Here is a 21,892-nt window from a genome sequence, read left to right as displayed (position 1 = left end):
TAAAACAGAATAAAAACAATACAAGTCTTGGTTAACAAAGTACTCTTTAGTATCACTGGGAAAAAACATGTCCGTAACAACAAATGTCAGCGAATAGTCACAAGAAGTTAAATGTTTATATGGAACGGAAACAGATTTTTGGCACAGAATTCCTAAAAATTACAAATTTTTTTTTACAAAAAGATATCAAATTGAAAGTAAAATTTACAGTAAAAAGATAAAATCATGTGAATCTATTAAAGCTTTTTTCTTAATTTAAAAAAATTAAAGTACAATTATTCAAGTTTTCATTAGTACTGGAGAAATATTTATCAGATCCTTTTCATTTTGGGATTTGTGTGAAATATTCCATTAAATATTTAAAAGTTCACAAAATGTCAAATCAATTGTACAGCAGAAGATATTCATGGATAAGCACCAGTTATTGGTCTAAAATATATGTTGAAGGTTTTGACCCTCAGTTTGACTTTGCTTCAGTGTCCAATGAGGCGAGACCTCTGATGCTGATGCAAAGGATCAGGGGCAGGTTTCCTGAATGAGGCGTCACTTTAGTGCACAACACATCATCCTTATTAGTCAGGGACACATTCATGGACTCAAACAGATGTTTGGTCTCTTTATAGATGTTTGCCTCCAGCTCCAAACTGCTCAGGGGCTTTTTCCTGCTTCCTGACACACACTGCACCTGCAGCACATGAATGAAAGTGTAATAAGATTATTATAGATTGATTATGTCGTATTTATTTTAGGACAAACAGTCATCACTGACCAGTAATTCCAAGGTTTGCAGCACTTTTAGGTTGATGGATGTTCTTAAAATGGTGAGACAATCACTGGGCATCTCTGAGAAGCAGACAGAGATAAAGATCTTCACATGTTTACCCTCCAGACCTAAAAAAACAAACAAGCTGCAGAACATTTCTCACCCTCCAAAGCGCTGGTGATGAGATGGAAGGCTGAGAGGACAGAGACTGCTTCATCACATTTCCCCAGCAGGTCGAGGACCGCTTTGATGTTCTTTTGATGAGACTCCGCCAGTCCGGATTCGCTCAGGTCCGGCTTCTGATCCACATGCATTTGATCCAGCTGGCGCACATAACTGGCACGTTTACAGGCCAACATCTTTCTATAGTAGTTTACATTTCTGTTTTTCCCTCTTACCGCATTTTGAAGTGTGCTGATGGCTAACGGGCTCTGCATGAGCTCTGAGATTTCCTGGAGCAGGAATGACTTCCTGGAGGCAGGGAGAGCTGTCAGCAGGTGGAAATGATCCTCCAGGGAGTCCAGCTCTGACGTTTAACAGATGCAACATGGACTTTAAATGCAATTTCTCTGGAACGAATATCCAAACTGATGCATGAATGTGACCTGCTTTGTTTAATCAAGACTCTCTCGTGCATTTTCAACAAAAAACTGCCTCCTGAGGTTCAGTGTTAAACTAAACAAGGCTTCACTGATAAAAAAGCAGAAATGAACAGGAAGCGGCTGTGTGGGTTTTATGGTTTCTACCTAAACATGCACCATCTAAGGTAGGTCAAGTTCAAGTCACAGATACAACTAAAATCCCTCTTCAGTGGCTCTTTGGGAAGTTATATAAATAAAAGTGTTTGTTTTTAGTCCATTACCTGTTTGTCCCAAAAGAGTAACGGAGTCTGAGAACCCAGTTCCTCACCTTTCTGGAGGTCCAATGATTCTGAGCCAACTACAGAGTCCGTTTCATATCCTCCATCTGTGTCAGACGTTACACACAGATCTGCAAAACGCACACGTTTTCATTTGGACTCAAAAATCTCAAGACACGTTCCGACATACGAATATCATATACTCAATGAAGCTTAAAAATGTAGATGAGGAAAAACCACTCACCAAAACGCCCGTCCTGGTGGATCACTAGCTCTGACACGCCGTAAGCTAATGTGGTGGAGATGGGAATTTCAATGGTGACATTACTGTCTTTGGTCAAGTTGGTATTGTCCTTTAGTGAAACCTGGGAAAATGGTGACAGCCATCGTGAAGAAAAAAAAGCAGTTTCCACAAAAATCTAATCTGAAACATCTAAAAATCTACATTTTTTTTTTATTTGATTGTAATTTTCTTCTTACAAAAACAGAAAATTGTTGAGTTTAAATTAAACATGTTAGTGATTTGAGCCATTTGTCAGTCAGGGTCTCACACCTTCTTGCTCAGGGAGCCAAAGAAGCTCAGGCTCCCTGCACACTGTCCGCTCCGCTCCTCCTCTTCTACCACTGAGCTCAACGTAGTGGTCAGAATGCGCTCCTTCACAATCCCAAGAACCGTTTTGTGCTTCTTCATGGTCTGACGGATCAGAACATGTGACATATCCAGAGCCCTATGCCAGTGAATGACAAAAAAACAACAACATTTTTTACAGAATAATAACTGGATTTTTTATTATAGTCATTATTGATTCAAAACAACAATGCAAAACAAACTAATCCAACATGTTTATTTGCTTGTGGAGTTAGTATTCAATTGATGCTCCAGCTCTGTCTGAAGCTTTATGGTTGGACAAAGATCACGTCTGCTGTTTGGAGATCTCATCTCCACTGTATTTGGAATCCCGACAGTAAAAACTAACCTGTCTTTTAAGTCATGCAGCAGTTTCTGTAACTCCACCTCCTCTTTCTTCAAATCCCCAAAGCTGGACTTCAGTGTGGAGGATCCTTTTCCTGTGACACTGCGGCCCCCGGCATTACTCAACTCGGCATTGACGGATGCTTGAGTCAAGTCAGAAAATGTTCCGCTGTAGTTGAGGAAGTCTGTCTCCGTCACTTCTGCAATCCAGGAAATGTTTGCATTGTTTTTATTTTTTGATTGATCAAAAGTTAATGAAGTAAAATCATGGCAAAAGCCATCACTGCACACCTGCTTTTATTGGATTGTCTCCTGTCAGCACATCGTTGAGTGTAAAATCAGTTGGAACGTAATTGGGCTTCTTCCAGAACCAGAATCGGTTGTGCTTCACCACCACGGTCAGGAGGTGAATGTCGTCATTCCGACTGGAAACTGGGATTAACAAACCCTTTTTATCCACTTCATCCACAAAGTTTTTGGTCGCTAGGGCAAACATTTTCTAAGGGAAGGAGGAAACAGAACAAATGTATTTTGTAAAACACACTAAACTGTATTTTGTCAGGCAAACAGGTCAAACCTGTTGTCAGTCCGTATGGTGAAACCTTTGATGCTCATTTGAAATAAACTATACGCTAATGTCAGTAGGTGAACGCTCGAAAACAATAATGCTTTATGAATGTTATTCAACTTTTTGCTCACTGATGTTGAATAATAAGACCTGGAAGACATTAAAAAAAACTAGAAAGTTTAATTTTACAGTTGTAGAGATAATCAACTGTTCTTGATCATAATTTTATCATGAAATTCTCCCAAACAAGAAACATTTCTGCTCACTGGTGTTTAAAGTGATATATATGGTAAATGGAATGACAGCCAGCAAATTCGTAGGTTGCATTAAAATCTAAAATCGTCTTCCAGACCAGCTGTTCTGCAGGTTGACGTTATCTCTCTGTTCTTTAGGACAGCTGGACTTTAAACAGTCATTTAGAAGATGTTTTGCTGCTCAGATCCTAAAAAAATAAAACTACTCGCATAAGCGGACAAAATAACTCCTGATGAACCTTTAGGTTTAGTTTAGAAAAACAGAATCCAGTCCTTGTTGCTCTGTAATGACGAGAGCAGAATTACTGTAACTTTACTCTTTTTTGACTATATATTTCTCCCATAAAATAAGTTAACATTAAACCTTTTTTTCATGGATGATCACAATAAAATTGACTGTTCACAGTATTAAATCCAGCAAAATGTACTTTACATATTTGGAGAAATTAATGTTCATAGTCAACTTTTTGATGTTAAAAAGGAGTAAAATGACAAAATTTATACAGTAATTCTTTTCCCTTAAGCATAATAAAGTCACATAAAACCTTCTATTGTTTTTACAGTTTGCAATAACTTTGGCTCTAATTGAATTCCACGAGTTGCACTTTTAAAAATTGTCCTTTTGAATGTCTTGAACTCCCAGGCGCTACTATTTGACTGCAGTAGTAAAACTAGCTAACAACTTTCGCTACTTCCGTTATTCAACAAACACAAGGACTTTAAAATGAGCTCTCCTCACTTTAAAGCTAAATAGTTTTAAACAAAACACCGGGTTTGATATTATAAAGTATTAAAACATGAGGACACCAACTAAAAAAAAGAAAAAAGTGTGTTACCGCATTTTTTATTTGAGTTTTACCTCCAACCGACGTTCCTCGCGCACAAAGGGCCCGTGTCGTTCGTGTTTTGATTTTGCGCTAATGACACTTCCGCCTTGAGTGTTCTGCATACAGGAGGCGGCGTCACGGACGCCCCGCCCCTTACACATCTTTCAGATACAAAACAACAAAACCAAAAAAATAATCTTTAAACCCTTGTGCTATCTTAGCTGACCCCACCCTTACATTGACGTGTTCTTCCTACCATGACAAAGGTGGATAAAGGTGGAAAGATTTCATGTAATCCATGGACACGAGTGAAGATCACAAATCATTGAAGAAAAAAGGTTCAGTGCACTGTCTAGTGGGTCTAGATGACCCAACTCCCAATGGTAAAGTGCCTAGGATAGCACAAGGGCTACAGAGATTTTGTTAGTCGTTCAAATTTATTATTTAAAAACAATCGATCTAATCTATCAAATACTGGGTTTTCAAAACCCTTTTCCAATAATTTCCTTTTTAAATTGTTTTTGGTCTACCTGTCACGTTTTCTTTGTATACAACTTTGTTTTACAAAAAAAACTTTTGAATTTCAAACAAGCACATAAAAGTCAATTTTATGCCTGTTTTATTTGCAGAAAAAATAAATGGGTTAAAGTAAAAAAAAAAAATTGGAATGATAAATAACTTAATAGTTTAAAAAATAAAACAATACATAAGTACGGTCCAGTAATTGAGGAAAAAAACTGTTTAAAACAGATTATTTTTTATTCCGTCTAAGAATTTTAAGTCAATTCTTTGTTTCAAATTGGTCATTTTTGCATAAATCTATTGAATTTGAACTTGGGACCTTCTTCAAGCAAACAAGAACCTCATCAATAATATTACGGTAATCTGTGAGTTTTTTGTACTTTTACGCCCTAAAGTTGAGCTGAAACTCCTCATAAATAATTAGAAAAATATTAAGCATCACAATTGCTTGTTAAAGTGAGCTCAAAAACAAATTAAGGCCCTAAAGCAAAACATATATTTCAAAATCAAGTGTCTTCTTTTAACAGACCAAGACAGAATTTAGATTCTTGTCAAACAGACTTGTCCAAAACAGATATTATGTGATGAGGACCTTGGTTTTTATCATTTATTTTGGTTGTTCAGTTTTATTTATTAAATATTGCCACCAAGTGGAACAAAGTGGGATTATTTTTTTTTACTTTATAGTAAAACTAAAAGTATTTCACTTCCAATAAAGGTTTTCAATCTGAAGTATTGATTTAAAAAATATCCATATATCCAAAAGCACTACTTTTCAACCCCTCATTTTCCATGCATATTATAGACTATTCACTCAAACGTTTTGAATAAAACTTGATTAACATACAACAGTCGTTAAATAGGCTTTTAAAGACAAAGTACAGAAAGATTTTTAAATGCAAGCTAAGTCTGTGATATTTTGGTCTGTGTTTGTGTCAGACACTTTATAAAGACAACAACGCCTTCACTAAAGGTCTAAAGGTTTTAACCTCAAATTCCAAAAAAAAACAAAAACGAAGTAAGTCAAGAAAAATATGGAAATATAAAACAAGCTTTGATTATTTCCTTGATTTCCTCAAGACATCATGTCGTCATATTTGTTTTGTAGACACATGTAGATTTTTTAAAAAGTGTTACATTAACAGTTTTATTTGTAACCAAATATCTTTGAAAAAACCATCTATAAACCCAAATCAGTGCATGATATGTCTTGTCAACTTGTAAAAAAAAAACAAAAAAAATTTAGCTCTAGAGGTCAGTTGTGCAGTCCAGGTCTCATAAGCCAACAGGTAATAACACAATTAACAGAGTACACTTAAACAATTGTACCATCTAAAATATAAAGTAAGTGATACACTGTCTGTACTTTTTTTTTACATTTATGTTAAAATAATGGCAAGGAGAGATCTCTATATTTACTACCCATATAGCGCTAGCACTGACTTTTCTGGGCTCTGATCTTGGATAACCAGGAAGCAATAACACAAAGTCTTCACCAAATATTGCAATCTCAGATAACTATCTGATAAATATCTGTGAATATTTGATCTGAATGAGACTAAATTCAGTTGCTGGTCAAATCAACTGAAACTTAAAAGAACAACAAAAAAATACAACTTTTGTTGTGAGTTGTATATAAATATATTTATAACAGAATTAGTCAGAAATAGATTACCATTAAACAGAAATAAAATTCCCAGATAAATATGACAGACAACCGAAAAAGTGAAACAAAGCCAGTTTTTTTTATTTGATCTCTTGGAGCATATTTTTGGACAGTTCCAGAGCCTATTGTGCCCTTGGGGGCGCAAATAAAGGGTATGCTTGTTTCTCTATAATTAGTATTTGCTACTTCTGCTTATATATTTGTACCACCATTCACCCAGTTCAAACAAAATAGCAGTAAAACTCCACTGGGAAAAGAAAGAATAAGCTCAGCACATAGTACAGAGTTTTTAAACAGTTTCTGCCCATCCTCACAAAACACAGACTTTAATGCAGTGCAACAAAATAAATAAAATAACGTCCTTAAAAGTAGTAAGGCATCAGGCGATGCGGAATAAATATTGTATGATTACACTTATTAAGTAACAGAACGAGGCCAATTTGTCTCAGAGGTAGAAAATGTTCAAGAACAGACAACAGCTGAAGTGAAGAGTTGTTCCGTACATTTCAAACTAGTGTGGATTCACTATGAAATTGTTTTATCATTCAACCAGTTCTCAAAACAGCGTAAATGTGGAAGAAAGGGCAAATCTTTCAAAAACAGAGGAGAATCCGAACAAATGCTCTTGAATAGATGTGTACTCAGCGCAGAACATCTCTTAAGGCAATTACTTTGATGGAGTGTAATGCAGAAACTGAGTGTTGACTGCTGCTGACAGGGTTATGGACAGCATCAAAATCAGCCTGGATCATAGGAGGTTGGAGTTGTGTTATCTGCAGCTCAGGGGTCACCACAGTGTCGGAAAGTCTATGTGGACAAATCCAGGGTCCTCTCTCAGCTCCCAGTATGTGTAGTTGCTCACCCATGTGTCATCCTTCGACTTACTGTGGGGAAAAGCAATAAAAAAGAATAATCAGACAGCAAAACTGTGCAATTTGTTTTTTACTGTAACAAAGATCCCTGTAAATTTGTAATCATTTATTATATCAAATGTGTTTTGAAAAAGGTACAATTAAAAACAAATTGTCAAATATTTTAGGATAAAGTTGTGAGTTTTGGCTTTAAATAGAAGAGGATCCTTGTTTCTAACTAAAAGAAATTCTAAAGTAAACTTACGAGTTTCCTTTTTGCTTATTCCGACTCCATCTTTTACTAACAGACCAAATATATAAATGTCAGGCATTAAAATCTCGACTGCAAAAAGAAATTGAAAGGTTTGCAACCACTTGAACTAATTTGGAGATAGATCTTAAGTTTATTTCCTCTTTATGAGCTGGATCACTCATACAAATAATTTTTATGTAAAATTGCCATCAAACTGTTGGATTATAAATAATAATTTGTTTGACTGCCTGTAACTTCCCATCTTACTTTTATTTAATCATCAAAAAGCCTGTTTTATCATAAAGCCTATCAGATGCAACGTTGTCTTAAAGCTCATTCCTCTCAAAGGTTGTCCTACTTTAAAAATTGAAAAGTTAAAGCTATCTTCTATTTATGGAGCCCATTTTTGCTTGCTCGATGTCTACCGATGGTAACAGTATTTGTTCATCTTAACCCTTTATACCACCAACAAAAACCTTTTTTGTGAGTTCAAATTGTGCTGCCCTAAAAAGTGTGAAAATAAAATAGGTTTGCGGAATTTATATAATTGTGTGATTGGTCATTAAGACTAAGTGCACTTTACTTTTAAATCAATAAACCCCCAAAGTGAAATGTGTATGTAGAGTACCTGAAGAATTTCGGCTGGTGCACTTCCTTGTTGTCCTCCAGGACTTTCCGTCTGTCTCTCTGCAGCTGTTCAATCCTCTGCTTCTGTTCCTCTGCAGCCTCCAAATTCCCCTCCTCAAGCAATCTGCCAACAAGACATATTCATCATAAAAGCGTTAAACATTTATGTTCAGTCGTCAGATTCACTACAAAAACAGACCCCTAGAAGTAAGTCAAAAATTCTTAAAATTACAAAATACTGTACGTCTTTAAATAGCAAAAAAATAAATAAAATTAAATTAAAAAATCTGCCAATGGGGTTTGAAAAATGTTCTTATTAAGAGTTCGTATTTTAAGAAAACAATTCTAGTCACTTAGACACGTTTTCTTAAACTAAAATTATTTTGCAATTGAGAAAAGATTATTTTTCTTGCAAGACAGAAAATAAGAAAATTTTTCTTAAAAAGATTATACTTTCCTAAGATTTAGTTTTTGCAGTGCTCCCACTGATTGTTGGCAAAACCAACAAACTGAGGATAAGAAACGGCAGATGAAAAAGTCTAGAGTCTCACTTTTCTCTTTGTTCTGCCTCGGGGCAGAAGTGCTAACTTTGAAGATGTGTAAACCTTTCAAAGGTGAGCTGAAAATAGCTTTGTGAAATGGAAAGTGTCTGAACCATTTCTATTTTCTTTTTAAAAGAGAACTATTTCTGTTCTACTTTAAAGCGAATGGTTTTATTTATTGCCTGGAGCACAATGACAACTTCAAAAATGTGTTTCTCAGCTTAATCCGACATTTTTATCGTAGTACATGTACTTTGCACATTATTATATATTTTTTTCGCCAGAAAAAACTTACAATGAAAACTTTTTACGTGCATAAACAAAAAGTGAGAGGATTTAATAGACTTCTTACCTTTGGTCCACTCGCCGTCGGGTATCTGTAGGTGGTAGCAGCGGTGTCAGGGATGGGTCCAACTCATTCAGCTCAATTGCAAACTTTGTGAAACCATAATATTGTTCATGGTTGACTGGCATTGCATCTGTGAGAGAAACAACATCAAGTGCATCAGACCCAACTAATTGAACATGCATGGTAGAAGAAATAAAGGTTAAGTACTTGCTCTCCAGATGCATTTAGCTGATGGCGGGTCTCCACAGAAGACCGCTTCATGCCACTTTCCAAAGATTCGGTGGATGACTTTTCCTTTGTTATCTGTGATGGTGCCCTCCACTTCGTTTACACGTGAACTCCAATAACTCGTCTGTTGAATAATAACAGATAAAAACTAGAGTCTATCACTGACGATCAGGAATGACGACAATGGCATCTTCCCGTCAGCAGATGCTGCTGTTGCACAAACAGTTTCTGCTCTGGATCATGCTCTTAGGAGCCGGCACGAGCCATGAGAGATGATGGTGCATAATTAGGCCTGGCATGTCTTGACTTGCTAACCAGCAAAGCTTTGGGAGATACATTTTTAGAAGTACTCTCAAAAGCAATTAAACTCTTCCTCCCAGCAGTGTCCATACATTAAAATGAAAAACATGCAGAGATGCTTGCTAGTATGAAGGTGAAAATCTTCATCTGTGAAGCTGGTGTGCTGGAGAATGAAGGAGAAACAGGATTTATCATGAAAAAATATATATTTCCCTTTGGGGTTTACATTACAGAAACTTAAACAGAGAAAAACATGTTTATGAAGTACCAGGAAACTAGCTGATAAAAGCTTGATGATCAAAGGGTCAGTGGTTCGATCCCCGCTCCCCCCAGGTCAACTGTCATTGTCTCCTTGGGCAAGACACTTCACTGCCTTCTGGCTCGAGTGTGGCTCCACTGGTGTGTGAATGCATTTAAATGTCCCGGTGATGGTCAGAGGGGCCGTGGTTGCGAATTGGCAGCCACGCCTCTGTCAGTCTGCCCCAGGGCAGCTGTGGCTTCATCAGTGTCTTACCATCACCAAGTATAAATGAGGAGTGAATGAATAATGGACACATTGTAAGCGCTTTGAGCGTCTGGAAAACCGCAGATAAAATCTAATCCATTATTAATGAGGTATTAGAATGAGGAAAGATCACATTTATTTCCTTTCTTTTTTGGGCTTCACCTTGATAAAAGTGATTTTGCACTGGCAAATGTCACTGTTAGTGTTCTTGATGGATATTTCCCCATAGTGCTCTATGCGGCGCTGCCCGCTCAGGATGTTGTGGATGCAGGAGGTCACCTTGTTCCACTCATAATGGTCACCAAATCTGACAGAAACAGAACCAAAACTTATATTTATCAGTTCTTAACTGCTGCAGTTAAACAGATTTAGCTGTGTGTAAATATTAATTATACTGCTTGTGTATTGAGATTATACAAAAATACAACAATATTCTTAAATTTAAAACTCAGCACTTTTTTTTTAGCTGGAAACAAAACAGTCTGTAATATAGAAAACACAGGATACAAAATAGAAGCTCTGCAGCTGTTCCCGCTCCAGGTGGAAATGGGACAGCTGCTTGTTGGAAAAGTTCTGGGTCAGACATGCTGCACAGTCTGCACAAGGACGCCAAACTAAGCTGAATATACTCACCCCGGCAGAGTTACATGAGTGGTGCCCACAGGAACGATCTCTAGTGACTTTCCCCAGAATTTGTTCTTACATCTCACATCTACAAAAGTAGATGTCCAAATGTAAACAACAGCAACAATATCTTATCAATAAATGTATGAACATCCAAGTACCTTGCCAGAAAACAAAGTTTTTGGACTCAGCATGGCAGGCTGAGATAGGAGGATGATGGCTGACCTGCAATTTGAAAAAAAGTCTTACACATCTTGAAATACTATTGTGTTGTCTATTATTTTTGAGCACAATTTAGTCCGTTATTATGAGTCAAGTTGGACACCCTCTAAAAAAATGTGAAAAAAAATGGTGTATACCTGCTCTGCAACAAATCGAAAGCCTTTGTCGGGCCGGTTACATTCAAACGTCTCTCCCAGAACAGGGTTGAAAGGTTTTCCTCCAGTTCTGTAGTAGCTGGATGCGTAGCCTGACACCACAAACGTAGCTATGAACATCTACCAAAAGAGAACAGTTTCATCTGTCTTTTTTTATTTGCCTCAGATTATTGGTTCATAAATAATCCCAATCACCTTCTTTGCTCTGACTGAATACTCTTTGTTTCAAAGGCAGTCGTCTGTTTTTGCTTTAACTTTTAATTAAAGCTCACAAACAGTTTCAAATCAAAGTTTGTGAACATTGTTGTTTTTAATCTTTTTAATGCTTTTTATTGACTCACTACATAGAATGTCTTTGAGGTCATTTTCTCGTCCCACACACAACCTTTTGTTTTAAACACAGTACTCACACATCAATTATCTTTTCCTTTGCAGCGGGATGTGACACAACCTTCTCCTTGCAGATTCAGGTGATTGTTGCCACATTTTCTAATCATCCAGCACTCAGTAACATTTGTTACATAAAGGGGTTATGGCTGTACTGATGTCACATAAGGGAGAGTGAATTTAGGGCAGGGTTATAGTGTTAAAATTAGTTATTAAAAAAAAAGATTAACCTTGGAAATAGGCAGAAAGCAGCATAAGTAGGATGTGCTGCACAAACTGTAGTCGTGTCCTCAGACTGTTAGAGAGTTAAAGGGAAAACAGCAACTGTTCATTTATTTAACACATGACCATTCTCGTTGTAGTTCTTAAAGTTCTCGTCTGCTTTTTAGGTGGTAGCTCTGTAAAAATAGCTAGACTAGAGTAGAAATTACTAAATACTTCAGGGGGCTTGTACACTGGTTCTTTTGAAGAATAATTTAAAAACTTAAACATACTTTTGACATTTTTTTAGAATGTTTGCAGAGCTGAAGTCTTTTTTTCCGCCCATTGTTCCTTGTTTTTATGCTAAAAAAAAACTTTCACTGATCTGTACAAGCTGTTCCCATGAGTTGCTGTTTAAATAATCTTTTTTGGCAGATAAAAAGGAAAAAAAAAACAGAATGTTATGCATTCTGTACATCCAAGAAATTAAAATTATTTCTATCATTAACTGCATAAAAAAGGACGTTTGTGGGTGCCTTAAAAATAATGTTTGTTATTAAATTTCTGTTGTTGTGGCTCCCTTTTTTTATGGTTTCATAAAACGTATTGCATTTGGGTTTTACATACTGTAGTGTTCTTAAACTGGATTATTTCTTTCTTCTTTCTGTTATTTTGATACAAAGTCCTAGAAGTTGGGTTTTGTACTTTCTTATGAGACAAGAAACTATTCTGTCAGCGTCTCTTAATTGTGGGGAAGTTGTGAAGTAAATAAAAAAAGACTAAATATTCATATTTATTTAACAACGCATCATGCTAGAACTTTGGAAGAAGGTAGTGGAACTTTGAGGACATATACTGCTAAACTCTGCAACCATGAGCAAAAATATATCATAGCTGATATAGTTTTAGAGCTGGATCTCAGTGATGTTTGGCACAAAGAGTGATTAGGATGTGCAAGGTAATGTAGTATCTCACCATGCGTTCATAGGGGTCGTGTGTGTTGGCAGCCCTATCTAAGAGCTCGCTGTACTCCAGCTCCTCACAGAGTCTCTGCAGCATGTTCAGCGGCTCGTTCAGAGCCACTGGCATGGCCACCTTGGATAGATCTTTGCCTATGTTGTTCCTCAGGATGTTCCACATGCTGATGGAGCCGCCATTTGGCGTGAATGCAGGTAAACAGGATCTGCGCCGACAAACGACCATCCCATCCCCTGAACCTGGCAGAAGACAAACCGTTAAAGGAAACAGAAGTAACATGTTTGACTAATAAAAATTCTTCAGCTTACCTGAGTTTGATCTATCAGTTTCCAAATCATTACTTAAGTTATCCACAGAAATGGTGTCGCTAATATCACTAATGTATGAGTCATCCTCTGATATCTGAAACAGAAAAAAAATGAGCTTTCACATAGTCGGGAGTAGATTTATTTTTATATCCTCTGAATAAGCTGTACTTTCAACTTTCTGTTGGGAAAGAAAAGCATGTCATAAATTGAAAAAGTTGGATCTGAAAGCTCGTGGCTTTCTGTATTTTTAGATTAAAGCAATTCTTGTCCAGCTGTCATTTGGTGTGACATATTGTTTTTTTTTTTGGTTAAAAAAATGTCCACCTGTAAGAAGATTTTGAATAAAATGTCAGATCACAGACGTTACCTCGTTTTCTGAGGAACTGGCAGATAGCAGGACCTCCTGCGCATCGAAGAATTCTGAAATCGAGTCTGCAACTGAGGCTCGGCTCTCATTGGATGCTTGATGGACAAGGGTATGGGAGTTATCCATGCAGTCCTGTGTGTGACAGAAACAAAGACCAAATGAGAAGAAGGAAAGGGCAACACCTTAGCTCCACACACTGAGGGATTGACAGTCACACTTTCATTCATTGTCCTTCTTTTCATTATTACACTTCTGCCATCCCAAACAAATGTACTCATTTCTTTATGTTAACATTATTTGTAAAAACTTTCTTAATGTTATATTCTTGGTTTTCTAATAAAACAGTTACTAGATATTATATTGGAATGTATTACTTTACTATACATTTCATGCTAATCAGGATTTATATAGTTAGTTGGTTATTTATTGTATTATATACTGTTAATTATTTTCCTTATAATATTTTCCCCCTCTTGTTTGAACCTATATTAGTTCCTTTTTTTAAAGCTTCAGTTTAAAGTCACGCTGCAGATCTCTTTCCCTAAATGCTGAATGGTCAGTTTACATGATTAATGCAAATAGCGCAAAAGAGATTCATGCTGCTGTTGTTGTTGTTACGGTATATTAATCCAAATAAAGCTTGTCATATTCCAATTGCATTAAATAAGTATTTCAGTTTCTATCTAACTACATTTTTTTCTAATTATCCTGAATAGCTCAGCTTTATTTAAAAAAAGCATGTTCCTGCTTTGTTTCACATAGGCAGCTCAGTTTGGAGCCGCAGGTACAGTGACTCTCCAGTTGAGTCTAATGAGTCAGTCCACCTTTCCAGGAAGTGCACCAATTTTGTACAATGTTTAACAAATCTTCAAATGAGTGAATTGTTTTACCAAACCCTGACAGCTAATCTGATCAAAAAAGGAGGAGGGTCATTTAGGGAAAAGATTATGTGGCACATTCATAAATGTGGAGTATGGGGGCAATAATATTTGGCTCAGTCATTCCGTGGTAAGTTCTGATGGTGTGGAAAGAAAATGATGACAGATAGTAAGCATCATCTTGACGCCAACTTCCTGCACCCACCTGCACAGGGGCAGACAGATTTTTTTGTGTGGGCTCTACGATGTGGGACTCGGAGTGAATCTTGCTCAGTCGCTCTCTCAGCTCTGAGTTCTGGGCTAAAGCCTAAAAGAAAATAACCAACATGGACATTACTTATAATACAAACCCCACCAAAAATGTATTCAATTACCAGAGCTGTAGTAGTGGATTACTCTTAGAACCAAAACATCATCATTTCAGTGTGAGGTTGACTAAAAACAGACAAACTATGTGGAAAAGCCAAACGTGTTTTTGAAAGAGAAATATGTGTTTTGGCATACAGGACACTAACTTCCCAATGCAGGAGAATTTACTTTTATGTCAAAAAGAACGTCTGCTTTCAACGCCAACACATTTCCGAGCTGACATGACGATGAATGTGTGTCAGCAGAGACAGAAAACAGAAAAAGCCTTTCTGTAGGAGGAAGCAACCATTGGACACACGGCTGCTGATTCAGGTAGGCAGTCATCAAACAATGAGCGTGTGATCCTTCTAAATGTCTCATCAGTGGGTTACGCCTGACAAGAGCTGTGGGAGGACATGGCATCTGAGAGCATGGCTGAAGAGAAGGTGGAGTACCTAACCTGTTCCTGCTGACTGAAAGCTTTGCCCTTTTCGTGTTCCTTCACATACCGCAGCGAGCGTGTTCTTCAAATTGACAACTTGAGGCGAGGTGGGAAGAAACGTTTCATGATCCAGACATTGTCTTAGTCTCTCCCTTTCAGATGTTAGTGAACTCATTATGGACTTCATGGAGGCGTGGACTGAAGCAACAAAAGAACAAGAGAAAAACAATGTTCGCAAACCAGTTTGATTTCATTTTAGAGCAATGAAACACACAAACAAGTGTCAAAATGCACTGAGTACATTTTTTATTTCAAGGCCTATACCATCCAAAATCAATTTTTTAGTTTTTAAGTGCATTATAATGCTCATTCTTCACGAAAAGAAGCCCCAAAGCGGTATTTGATCCGTTCACGCTTTTTTGGGTATTCCTCTAAAAATCTGCAGTCTGAGCACCAGCCCCCCCCCCAATCCACAAAAACGAGCGGATTCTCACGAGATGAAGTAGACCGGTGAGGACAGCCCCTTCCAGGAAGAGTCTGCGCTGCCAGCACCACCCCCAGGCTAACACACACACCCACTTTCTTTGTGGAGCTAACGGTGTTTGGCAAAAACTCTTTCCTTTTATATATGCACAATGTGCACATCCATCTTCACAAAAGTTTGGATGTTGTTTAATTTTGTGGGCGAGACGCAGAGACACGGACAGGCCGGCTCTAGGTTGATGTCATGAAATGGGCGGCACCCACAAGGAGTGAAAGCCGGTGTCTCAGAGGTGCCTACTTCCGGGTAGGAAAAAGGGCTGTGAAAATAACTCATCTCTCATAAAAAAAAATGTTCTTTTGTGTGCCAATTTTATCATATACATGAATATTGTTTACTAAAAAAATGCTTAAGATTAGCATGGTATTGGCCCTTTAACTAGTTATTTTACATTTCCACCACACTCTTCATCATAACCGCCCAATTAAAATAATCGACTACAGTAAAGTGTGTTGTATGTCAATCAATTTACTAGGATATTTTAACCGTTATACGTTAGTCAAAATTTAAACAACCTGTTTGAGATTATTTATTTATAAACATAAAATTGTAATAATTTTTTGTAAATTATCACTTTTTTTCCTAAAACTTGAACTATCTATCTCTCCATCTGTTCTAGCTTATTTGGACCGGGGTCACGGGTCAACTCAAATTAGACTTTTACTTTAACTTCTTTGTCAAAAAGTGTTAATCAAACTATAGCACACCTAAAATCTTCCTAAAAAAGTCCCTCATATGTCCTTTTCCTATTTAGATTTTCCGTGTCCCTATTGGCAAACGTTGAAGGTCAAAGAAGAAGGAACAAGACGTTTAAAAGGAAAAAAAAAAAAGAAGACTTTGGCCCAGCTTTACTAGACTACAAAAACTACAAATGTTCCAAGATGGACTCAGAAAAGTGCACCAACAGCTGCATCATGCAAAGCATATAAACTTCTGGGCTACAAATAAATAAAAAACAACAAAATCTACATTCTAAAGTAGCATTAATGCATTTTAACAATTAAAATATAACAGCTGCCAAATACTGGTGGGTTAAAAAAAACATACATTTGTAGCATGAAGGCAATCTATGCTTCTTTGATGGTTATCGTAAACCACAAATCGATCATCTTCATGCTTTTAGCGTTGAGACAGCAAAGAATTGGGGTAATTGATTCATATATCTATTTTCAGAAAGGATATTTTAGTCCTTTATTCTGCAAAAGGAAATAGTAAAGAAGAAAAGGGACCAGACCGCTTGCGAGAATTCAAGGGAGACATTTGCGTACTTCCAGGGCATTTTAATAAGTAAAGATCATTTCTTAGAAACAACAACAAAAAAAAAAAACAGTAATCAGGCAGACTCAATGTTTTTCTTTTGAGCTAAAAAAAACTGTAGATCTACAGGAATTTGGGTCGTCCGCCGGTCTCTCGCAATGTGTCCAATGAACTGAAGGTTTCAAAGCGACACTGACGCAGAGTCTATATTCTAATAATCTCCTTGATGCTTCACACAAAGCCTTTCTCTTAAAAGCTCACAAGGAAGACTTAAAAAAAACGACCTTCTTTGTTGAGATAAGCTAAAAATAAACACAAGAAACTGTGCAGCTTTCACAAAGTAAAAGAGGGGAACACATGTAAAAGAGATTTGACACAGGTGTTGGAAGTAGTTTCAGCTCCAGTACCTTTGACAGCAGAAAGCCAAAGATTGCATTAATTGAAAGTCTTGGACATTCCTTTTAAAGTTGTTCAACCAAGTAGTATTTATGGCAACAATTTTCACTCACAGTTGGCAGCAACGCTGTAAAAGTCTTCCTGCAGCTTTGCAACATCAAAGGGAGAATCTAGGGGTTCTGGGTCAGCTTTTCCATTGAGGAGTGCAGCTGTGGACAGGTTGGGGTTAGAGGCGTGGAGACGGGTGGAGCCAGAAGAAATGTTCCCAGGTACCTGCAATGAGATCAAAGCTGAAAGTCATGGCACTAAGGAATAAGTGGGATCATGTTGCATTGCCACGTTCTCCACCTGCAATGTTGTTTTGACATCTTTACTGTAGGTTTTAGCGCGCCATTTTCTCTGAAGCCTCTTTTCTTTCTTGGGGCTGTTAAATGTGGAGTTCTTTTAAACACAAAGATCCAGATGGTCAGAACAGAGAGGTAACTGCTGTAAATCACAAAGTTCTGTTGGTTTCATATCACTTAGTGGATAAAGGAATAAAATAAATTACAAAAACCTTTTATGGACAGAATTCTGAGAAATGCAAAAATCAAATGAAACATTGCTGACCTGTAGTGCCTGGATCGATGGAGCAGAGTATGTGCGGTGAAGGACTTCCATGTTCTTAAGCATGTGGTTCAGCTCCAGCAGGTAGGACTCACACACTGATAGGTCTGTAGGGCAGAGGAATTCTTAGCCCTCGGAAAACATAAAAACTTCAACAAGTTTGGCCATTAAAGACAGATTTAACAAGCTTTCTCTGCACAGGTAGCAAAGAGTGCACACTGGTGGTATCAGTATGTCCCTGAGTGAACCAAACACCAGGCTTATGCTGGCTTTAGTTAAACTGAATCTTTTAAACTCAAATTAGTTCTGCTAAAAGGTCTGAAGTTATGGACGGGTGTCTGTTCATGTTTATTTACTGAGTACAGAGGAGGAAGGACCGTTGAAGAGTTGTTGTAGCACTTGGACATTGTGAGTACTAGAAGTTGACATTTATAGTCAAATAAAAGTAAGTTTTATCAGCGAGTTTAGAGACAAACCTTCATAAGGACAAGGCCAGTGTAAATAGGCTTTTTACCATTTTCTCCAAAATGTTTTTTTGCATATTGTTTCATAGCTGCTGTGCTAGAGGGAAAAATCTATGTTCATATATTGTTCTTTGACATTTTTAAGTTCATTATTAAGCTTGGTAATAAATGTTGAGAGACCATCATCCTTGCTAACTCACATAATCTGGTATATTTCTTATTGTTCCACTTATTATTATTTGGATTTCTAGTTGGGCAGACAACATTTACCTGCTTTTTCACGACTCAGCTGCAAAGTCATGCATTCTAGCATGGAAAACCACCATGCACAAGCTCACAAAGACACTTCCCGGTATCAATACTCTTTTATATTTCATGTTAATTGATTGTGAGGTTACAGCATCAATCCTTTCTACTACTTTAAGCTTATACATTGTTTTTTTATTTATTAGATGCGTGTTTGTTTGTGCAAAATGTGTTTGTTTATTAGCCTTTGATAAACCAAAGCCAGACCTTTCTGCTTTTAACTTGTATACAAGTGGATTCTAATGCTCATGCCAGTATCTGTCTGCCAGAATGTGTCTGACGCAGCAAATCAAACAATTTTTTACACAGCAAGCTTCAAAAACAGAAACATTTTGTTGAATGTGTGTGTGTGTGGGGGGACAGCTGAACAGAGGTGCAGATAAATTTGCATAGCTTGTCTGTTCAAAAAAACTCTCCTGATCCATTACAAACACGGCCAAATTCACCATCAGGATAGTGCTATATTTATTGTTTTCCTTTTATGCAATAAAAATTGAATAATTCATCATTCTTTAGTGATGCAGTGCAACGAAAATATACTTTTTATCTATAATACCTTTCCAAAACTTTTTCTGTCAATCAAACACTTTGAACGTTCTATACAAGACCTTTTACTGAGGCATCTGATTGGTCAGTTTATAATTGAAATTACTTGCCCTACAGCAAAAATATCATGAAAGGCTATTTCTTTCTCAATAGAAGTCTGTGGGATTTTGGCTTTTTGGGACCAGTGAGTACTTTGAAATGCAAGGGGGAGGGGTCACTCAGTAAAATTCTCTTTTTTTTCTTCTCTTATACAGTCAATGGTTAAAACAGACTTGAGGATATTCCTGTCTCACCTTTGGAACATTTGTCCATTTCCTCAGAGGACTGGAGCCAGGCGACGACTTTGGCCTGGCTGTTGGAGCCCAGAGGGAAGGCTCCTGCAGGATGCACTGTGGACTGCCTTCGTACTGACATGCGCTGCAGAAGCAAACACTCTCAAAGGTAAATCCCACAACAATTCGTTTTCTTTGCAAACATTCTCATCAAGGGATTAATACATAGCAGAACACAGAATTGATTTCTTTTATTTTGCATCACTGTGTGTGATTGAGGTCGAGCGTACCCTTCTGATTAAAGCAGCATCAGCCAAAGTGGGGGAGTTAGGGGAGGGGTAGTGCGGGAAGCAGAAGGACTTCTCGTTAGGAATCGTGGAAACATTTTGCCGATAAAGGCGATGGTGACGCAGATTGGAGACCCACTCATCAAACATCTCCTCGGTTTTAACCTTTAGAGAAGATCCCACATGTTAGAAGGGGGAGGTGGGATAAACAAGAACAACCCATAGGACGTCTGAACAGCATGTCCCACATTAAATTGTCGTATGTCTTTTGGTCAGATGAAAAAAAAAACGTAACGATCACTCTTTTTAATTTTTCACTTCCTCTGAGCTTGTGGGAATGCCGTTGATTGGTTGGCTGTGCGGTTTACCTTCAGATGATAGATGTTTTCCTCGGCGTCCAGATCAATACACTTGGCTTTCTTCTTGATGGCCATGACAGAGAATCCAACGTCGATACAACCGTGCAGCTTTCCTTTCTCGATCTGCAGCGCATCACACAATCTTGCAAAGGTAAATCAACTCAACATAGTACAAATTCTCCAAAATTTAAACACGAGAGAACAATCCTGTTATGGGTCGAGTTGACCAGGGCAATGTGACCTTCTACACGACAGAAGCAAAGCAAATATTAGCTTCTCAATAATGAAGGAAATTAAGACTTTTATAGACAATCACTTTCATCAGTATTTGGAAGATGATTATAAAGCTTTGGTGTTTTTTGTACTCACATCAGATCTGCTTTTGCCATACTTGAGGGTACCCTTGTCAAGGAAGAAGTATCTCTGTGAAGAGGGAGAAAGACGGCGAGTAAATTAAAAACGTGCCATAATCCTGACAACCAGCCTGACGTATGTTGAGCCTGTGATCCTCACATGGCAACATCTTGATAGTTTATGTAATTAACTATCAAGCTAAATAGAGGTTTGTCTTCCCAGACTCTCATCTTCTTTGCATTTATTAGTTTAACTTTTACTCTGATGTAATACTCTCCCTCTGCTACATTTCTAAATGTAATTCTTGAGGCTCTTAGTGTACATGCAGAGAATCAGGCAGTTGAAAGCAGACACCTCTGACTAGAAGTCAATACTAAATTCGTACAGCTCCAGTAACAAAGACGCCATCAGCTAATGCATCTGAGTGGAACACCTAGAAGCCTCAGCATTATCATCCCAGGAAAGCTTTCAGAGCATCTGGAAACAGGCACTGACACAGGGTCACGTGTGACTCCTGTGCAGCAAAAATCACCCGCTCATTATTCAATTACCCAAACGCTTCATGTCAGCAGGTTTATAAACAGAAGCTGAAAAGTGTTGAGGTGAATTGAGGCTGTCATAGGTTAATAAAAAAAATTGTTATGACGTCTAAAAGAAGCAATTTATTATACCTTGTGCCAGCCTTTCATAGGCCACTTTCTCTTCTTCAGCATGTAGCCTTCTTGTTTCTGGGGCTCCATGGCGTTGCTTAAGATTCCACTCAGGCCCTCCACCATTTCCCAGCTGTCCTGCAGATACGTCAGATTTATGAGCCCTCAGATAAACACTCATTAACAGCAGAGTGAGAACAGTTCAGTGATTTCATCAAAATCAAAACCATTGCAAAAACACCAAATCTCACCAAGTATTATTGTTTAGATTCTAGTTTAAACATTTTATAACATCTATTTTAAGACAAAACAATACTTACTAGTAACTTTTCAGTGAGATGTTACTGTTACTTGTTTTAAGACAATAGATTTTTTGTGTCTTGTTGAGTCATTTGATCTTAAAAATATTCTATTGTGAGCGATATCTGTAACGAAACCATTTTATTAAAACTTAAATTTGTGAATGGTGGGTTGTCTTTTTTAAAAAACAGACTTGCTTGATTTAAGGAAAGTGGAAGCTTTTTTTTGGCGATGACAGTAAAAATGCATTAACAACAGCAGTGCTGAAAGTCAAAAGTAAACATATAAACCATTTTTAAGAGAAATTCATCCTAAATGCGTATCTTTCATCTTTAAGATTATGATCTAGAAAATATGTAGACCATTATGGCTCCTAAAATAGAATATATTTGGGGCAAAAGTGCATAAAAATACCTACTTTAAAGATCTATAGCTTTTCTTGACCCAAAACACTTATTTTTCAATTCTATAGCAAAATGCCTAAATATTAGTGCTTTTGTCACTATTTTCAATACTTAATTTTAATTTAAAAGGATAGGATATCACAACCAAGTTTA

The 21,892-nt window shown here is 37.3% G+C and overlaps 2 protein-coding genes across 3 annotated transcripts in view; both read right to left on the bottom strand.

The window, feature by feature from the left end:
• Positions 1–27: 27 nt before the first annotated feature.
• Positions 28–4,444, bottom strand: gsdme (gasdermin E). Of its 2 annotated transcripts, none has more exons than XM_004078087.4 (10): positions 4,277–4,444; positions 2,887–3,094; positions 2,600–2,795; positions 2,176–2,350; positions 1,867–1,987; positions 1,673–1,753; positions 1,162–1,289; positions 927–1,086; positions 770–843; positions 28–685 (listed from the first exon to the last, which is right to left on the bottom strand). In XM_004078087.4, exons 1-10 carry the CDS (start codon positions 4,403–4,405, stop codon positions 458–460), a joined length of 1,500 nt encoding a protein of 499 aa, XP_004078135.2. In that variant the 5' UTR covers positions 4,406–4,444; the 3' UTR covers positions 28–457. The 2 variants fall into 2 exon arrangements, with proteins under 2 accessions (XP_004078135.2, XP_020565794.1); XM_020710135.2 differs by having other exon boundaries at positions 4,254–4,317.
• A 2,043-nt stretch (positions 4,445–6,487) lies between these two features.
• The window catches only part of osbpl3 (oxysterol binding protein like 3), a 28,499-nt gene continuing 13,094 nt past the window's right edge, over positions 6,488–21,892 (bottom strand). Inside the window, exons 4-24 of the mRNA XM_011485174.2 lie at positions 21,057–21,173; positions 20,401–20,454; positions 20,041–20,154; positions 19,676–19,837; positions 19,407–19,530; positions 17,801–17,904; positions 17,540–17,632; positions 17,305–17,464; positions 15,065–15,195; positions 14,413–14,514; positions 13,330–13,461; positions 12,963–13,056; positions 12,652–12,893; positions 11,071–11,208; positions 10,873–10,936; positions 10,721–10,799; positions 10,250–10,394; positions 9,262–9,406; positions 9,058–9,184; positions 8,165–8,287; positions 6,488–7,316 (exon numbers count right to left, since the gene is read on the bottom strand). Coding sequence (XP_011483476.1) covers positions 7,220–7,316; positions 8,165–8,287; positions 9,058–9,184; positions 9,262–9,406; positions 10,250–10,394; positions 10,721–10,799; positions 10,873–10,936; positions 11,071–11,208; positions 12,652–12,893; positions 12,963–13,056; positions 13,330–13,461; positions 14,413–14,514; positions 15,065–15,195; positions 17,305–17,464; positions 17,540–17,632; positions 17,801–17,904; positions 19,407–19,530; positions 19,676–19,837; positions 20,041–20,154; positions 20,401–20,454; positions 21,057–21,173 — 2,547 coding nt within the window. The 3' untranslated portion in view covers positions 6,488–7,219. The remainder of the gene's footprint in view (positions 7,317–8,164; positions 8,288–9,057; positions 9,185–9,261; positions 9,407–10,249; positions 10,395–10,720; positions 10,800–10,872; positions 10,937–11,070; positions 11,209–12,651; positions 12,894–12,962; positions 13,057–13,329; positions 13,462–14,412; positions 14,515–15,064; positions 15,196–17,304; positions 17,465–17,539; positions 17,633–17,800; positions 17,905–19,406; positions 19,531–19,675; positions 19,838–20,040; positions 20,155–20,400; positions 20,455–21,056; positions 21,174–21,892) is intronic.

Source organism: Oryzias latipes, chromosome 16, assembly GCF_002234675.1.
Source record: "Oryzias latipes chromosome 16, ASM223467v1".
Classification (NCBI taxonomy): Eukaryota; Metazoa; Chordata; class Actinopteri; order Beloniformes; family Adrianichthyidae; genus Oryzias; species Oryzias latipes.
This window is presented reverse-complemented; position numbering and strand designations above follow the sequence as displayed.